The sequence below is a fragment of the Nuphar pumila genome, chromosome 8 (assembly GCF_984573655.1).
Source record: "Nuphar pumila chromosome 8, dmNupPumi1.hap1.1, whole genome shotgun sequence".
Lineage (NCBI taxonomy): Eukaryota > Viridiplantae > Streptophyta > Magnoliopsida > Nymphaeales > Nymphaeaceae > Nuphar > Nuphar pumila.
In genome coordinates this window covers 126,964,072-126,970,019 of record NC_143256.1, presented here as the reverse complement: position 1 = coordinate 126,970,019, position 5,948 = coordinate 126,964,072, and the positions used below count along the sequence as shown (strand labels likewise).

At 37.3% G+C, this 5,948-nt stretch overlaps 1 protein-coding gene across 1 annotated transcript; it reads left to right on the top strand.

Moving 5' to 3' along the window:
* The first annotated feature begins 670 nt into the window (after nucleotides 1-670).
* On the top strand, nucleotides 671-5,948 carry LOC149830696 (glucan endo-1,3-beta-glucosidase 8-like). Its single transcript, XM_090015518.1, has 3 exons — nucleotides 671-1,002; nucleotides 4,521-4,731; nucleotides 4,987-5,948. Exons 1-3 carry the CDS (start codon nucleotides 671-673, stop codon nucleotides 5,875-5,877), a joined length of 1,434 nt encoding a protein of 477 aa, XP_089871644.1. The 3' UTR covers nucleotides 5,878-5,948.

Genomic DNA, 5,948 nt, shown 5'->3' with positions numbered 1-5,948 from the left:
TCCTCCTTTATAGGCCACATTTCCAATCGTCAGGAAAACCCAATTCCGTTTTTGGGTAGTTCTCAGAAGGCGGTTTCCCGGAGACACACCTGGTTTTCCGGCTAGAGAGAGACAGAGAGGCATTTTCTCCTCTCATCCTTGGTTGGAAACTCTCTGAATTATTAGGAAAAACGCGTTTTTTTTTAAGTAGGCAGCTTTCGCAAGGAAGATTTACGATGACCCACCTGTTTTTTTCTTTGACATAGAGAAGAGAGAAGAAAAAACAGATGTCAAAGAAAAAGCAGGCTGTTCTCATTCCATTTTTGGTTGGATACAGTCTGAATCAATAGAAAAACCGGTTTTCTGACATAATCTCACTCTTTTCAAGGCGTTTTTTCGACGATTCGCCTGGTTTTCCGTCGACACACACACACACACACACACACACACACACACACATATATATATATATATATATATATATATATATATATATATATATATATATATATATATATATATATATATATATATATATGAGTGAGTGAGAGAGATCTTGTCTCGTTTTCTATATTGAGTACACTGAATAACTCTAAATCGTTAAGAACAGCGCCTTCCGTCATAGGGAAATCTTTGGAAGGCGGTTTCCCGGCTACCCATCTGATTTTCTGGTGATATTCCCTCGGGAAAAATGCTTATCTGGCGGTTTCTGGTGTGCCTTTGCTTGGAGGTTTTCGTGGGGATGCGTGTGAATGGGCTAGGAGTCAATTGGGGTACTCAGGCGAGCCACCCTCTGCCTCCGACGATCGTATCGCAGCTGTTGCAGGACAATGGGATCACGAAGGTGAAGCTGTTCGACGCCGATCAGTCGACTATGAGCGCATTGTCAGGGACAGGGATCGAGGTGATGGTGGCGATTCCGAACAATATGCTCGCCACAGTCGCCGGAGACTACAACGCGGCGAAGCAATGGGTGAAGCAGAACGTCACGCGTTACGACTTCAAGGGTGGGGTTACCATCAAGTGAGCATTCTTTTCCCTTCTTATCCTTTTCTGAGTATTGCTTGATTTGGAGTGGTTTTGTGAGGTGGGTGCTGAGTTTTTGTGTATTAAAATGGGTCCGTCGCCGAGATCTTTTGTGGGTCAGTGAAAAAGTATGCATATCTCAGTTTAGCCAACAACAGCATTGAGCAACAGCGTTTTAGTCTAGTTTGTCCTGCTTTCTGTGATGATGTGGGTCTTGAGTTCTTATAAACATCATAATCTTTTTCTCTTAATCATAGATTACAAGAGAAAAAAACGGGTTTTGCTATTCTGCTGATTACTATTAGTACTTAATCATTTCCCACTTATAGTGATTGTAACTCTTTTTTTTATCATTCTCTTTCTTGGGGTGTTTTTGTTTTTGTGATTAACTGTTTGTTTGTTTTATAATTTTGAGCTTTTTATATTATGGTTAATTTGGCCCTCATATTTTATAGGCACTTTAACTTCTGGATATTTAATAGAGTATTAGGGGTTGTTCGGTCACTTATATAATTTGTCTAGCTACTAGATTTTTTGCGTATGTTTTTTCTTACCGGGGTTTTTATGATATGGTGCGGCAGTTTCTGCATTCGTTGAGATTGCTTCTTTTTCTACCCATCAAGATGAATCCTTCCGTTGCGTTCCTGAATTGAATGCGTCTTTTTAGTTTTGATAATTTCTCATAGCCTGTTAAAGATGTGGTTGGGCTCACTGTAAAAGATGCTTTCCCTATTGATTTCATCTCCACTTTTGAAGTTTCTAGATATATAATCATGAGGGATTCATCTTAACAAAAAAAGGAAGATCTGCAATTGGAGACAGATTCAGCTGTTGTAAGTTGCAGTAGCTTGGTATATGGTACAGAATCTTGGTTGTCCTCTAGACAGTTTATTCTGTTTCTTCTGTAGAGTTTCGGATAAGCATGTCAATCTCTGTTCTCTTTGGTTTTTCACAAAATCAAGTTCGTAAGCAGTCACATTTACTGATTGAGTTCTTCCTGTACCTTGAAGTTTATTGATCTGCTCATTGTCATCCATAGTGACAAAAGTTAAAAACGGCAAAATCTAGGCAGGAAAAAAACTTGGGAGATTTTGAAAATTTTCATAAATCTTGATTTTTTCTTCGGCAAAATCTTGGGAATAAAAAATAAATTAAAAAATACAAAAAATAAATTTTATAAGAAAATATAAATAAAACACATTTAAAAATAAAAATCTCAGGGGTTTTCATGATAAATATCTTTTAAAAATATAAATATCACGATATTTGTCACGGTTTGAAAATCTTGCGAGAAATTGCCTTTTTAAACTTTCAGGCAATTTCTCGTGATATATCGACGAGATTTTTATAAATCTCGTGATATTTGTCAGAGAGTTGTCATCTACCACTTTGAAGGGCAATGTAGGCCTCTGCAATTTTTTAGTTGGTACATTGTCCGAGATACTGAAATGTTTGCACAAACGCACAGATGCACACATATTCTCTGGTACTGCTATATGATCTGCACCATGCTAGGCATCTTATATTGACTTTGCTGTGGTTGTGCTGACCAGTTATGCATGACATTGTCATTTTCTTGGAGGTTGAAATAGCTTGGTTTATACTATCTAACTAACCCAAGGTTGTAAGTAGTGTATCATTACTCGTATCAGTCAGGCCCAAAACTAGATATGTAGCGTATCATAAAAAATCATATTTTTTTAATAAAAAATTTTCAAAAAATTCAAAAAATCAAGCAAAAATTCTAAAAAAATCATGATGAATTGCATAAAAATCAACCATTCAACCATAAAATCACATATGAAGTATTTATGTCTCTATGAGCTGCATAAGACGTCATCCAACATCAACTAATATAGAATCATAAATAATATTGCATGCATATCTAACAAGAACAATGCAAAATATTAAATATCTTGCAATTAAGAACATGCCACAAGACTCATACTTTCATATTACATAAACAATAACAAACAATTAACTGATTAAGTGTTAAATTGTTAAAAATGTAAATATATACATTCGTGTATATATATATATATATGTTAGGTTAGTTTTCTTTTGTTTATTTTTTAGGTTCTTGTCAGCCAAAAGGGGCATTGGAGATAGAGCCCAATGACTCTGTTGGAGCCATTGGGATCTCTCCCAAAGTCTCTTTTGGGAGACCTTTGGTTGTGTATAAATAGGGGTGAAACCCCTTCTCATTTGTATGTTTTTCTTTTATGGATTTACTTCAATAAGAATATTATTTTTTACCTCTTGTTCTTGTGTCCTTTAGTTGGTGTTTGTGAGTGAACTCATTTGTGGTTCTTTGTGTGTTCTTGTTGGTATTTTGGTGAAACTCTTTTGAGTGTTCACTTTTGGTGATTTAAGTGAATATCTATGGAGGAACTCATTTCTTTACATAAATAAGTTTTTTGAGAATATATTATATAAAAGTCAATCGTCATCATCATTATCTTTTTGCGCACGGATCAGCTCCCGAATCACTTTCACGGCTCCTAGGATGCGTGGTTTTCCCCTCTAATAGTCTCTATACAAATGAGGAAGTCGGGCCTTAAGAGTTCTTTAAAACCAAAAATGGAAAAAATTAACTTTTGGTCTTTTTAAAGTGTGTCACACCTGTATCGATACAGTACAATAAAGAGGTATATCATACGATACAATCAATACGGATATGATACACACTCGTATGGATTTTTCTCATAGTAACGATAGATATCGTACCATATCATACAATACAATACGATACTTACAACACTGATCTAACCATTTGGTTTTATTTGTGGTTGAAAATGTTTTCTATCTGTTAATTTGCATGTTTAATTTTCAAGCCATCACATTCAACGGAAAGTAATAGTATATGGGTGTAGATAAGCCGGCCAGGACTGAGCCCGAGTTATTCAAAGCTTAGCTTGGTAAGTAATTGTGCATAGGTGAAGCTTAATACGAAAATAATAGAAATTTTAGTTGGCTAGTGAACCAAAATCCCTATTCGAGATGTCAATAAGTATTTCTGAACATGCACGATCATTATTATTGTACTTATTAATTGATAATATTGTAAGAGATACCTAAATATTTTAAGCAAGCTTATTGAGCTTTTAATGAGTGTGGGCTTGAGATTGGCTTATTTATGAACTGAGATGAGCCAAACCAAGCCCTTACCTAGCTGAGCTTGTGCTTTGTGCTTCTCACAGTAAGCTTGCTTGTTGCCCACCCTGATTAAGATACTCGATAATTTGTTTAGATTATGTACGATGTCCTATTTGAAATGGTGCTAATCATTTTCATAACTTGTTAATGGCTAAAACATGTTGATCTATTTAGGTGTAGAATATGTGTTTGATTGTTTTCCTCAATAAGTAAACCATTGACATGTTATTAGGAATTCCCTGTGCTTTCTAGTTCCTTCACTTAATTCAGATTGTGTAACTATTCCTATTTATGATTAAGAATTTTGGTATGGCTAATGTGAAGTTGCAACTGTTATGCTAATGGGATTGTTTTGGCAGGTATGTGGCAGTGGGAAACGAACCTTTTCTCACATCATACAATCGCTCATTTGATAACGTCACCTTTCCTGCCCTTCAAAACATTCAAAAAGCTTTGAACGATGCTGGTGTCGGAGACAAGATAAAGGCCACCGTGCCTCTCAATGCAGATGTCTACAGCTCTGTGGTCCCTTCTGGAGGAAAATTTCGTCCAGACATTAGCAGTATCATGGTAATGTTATGAATGAATCGCTTCATGTTTGTGACATTGCCGTCCTTGTTTCAGCTATTATTAAGCTATCTAGTCCCGGTACTTATGGCTATACGCTCGAGTTGGGTTTCCTGTCAGCTGCGTAAGCTCACTTGCCCTACTTTTCACTTTGAGCTGGGCAAGCTTGGTGGAGTTGCTGAAGTAATCTTGCTTGATTATTATTTCCTTGTTGCCATGTGGATTCTCTAAAATCTTATACAATCTTAATTGCAACAGGAAGAAATCGTTCTGTTCCTTAACAGTAATGGTGCACCATTCACTGTCAACATCTACCCATTTATAAGTTTGTTCCAGAATGAAAACTTCCCCATCGATTATGCCTTCTTTGATGGCACTGATAAGCCAGTTTTGGATACTGCCAACAACATCCAGTATACCAATGTCTTTGATGCCAATTTTGATACATTGGTTTCGGCTCTGAAGGCTGTCGGTGTTCCCAATTTGCCTATAATTGTTGGAGAAGTTGGTTGGCCTACTGATGGAGATAAAAATGCCAACATAGCCCGTGCCAAAAGGTTTTATGATGGTCTGCTTAAGAGGTTGGCCAGCAATGTAGGGACTCCCCTAAGACCTGGATACCTTGAAGTCTATCTGTTTGGTCTGCTCGATGAGGATGCAAAGAGTATTGCGCCAGGAAACTTCGAGCGTCACTGGGGCATTTTTGCTTATGATGGGAGGCCAAAGTTCACAATGGACCTTTCTGGCAAGGACCCGACCAAATCTCTGGTAGCAGCGAAGAATGTGAAGTATCTGCCTCAGCAATGGTGTGTGCTTAAATCGGGTGCTAACGATCCCACTAAACTGGCTGACAATATCAACTATGCATGTACATTCTCTGATTGCACCGCTCTTGGTTATGGTTCATCATGTGGCAATTTGGATGCTCAAGGGAATGCTTCATATGCATTCAACATGTATTATCAAGTTCAGTTTCAGAGGGATGAAGCCTGCGACTTCCAAGGTCTTGCTACAGTGACAACGCAAAATGCTTCGCAAAATGGGTGCAATTTTACGATTCAGATACAGCTTTCTTGGGCACGGATGACCATGCCATCTCTATCCCTGTCCATGGCCACTGCATTAGTACTTCTAACATTGTTTCTCTAGTTTGCTACACAGGTCCAAGTGTAACACTAATATTTAGTGTTTATTTCATCCATTCTCCCTCTTATCTTTTT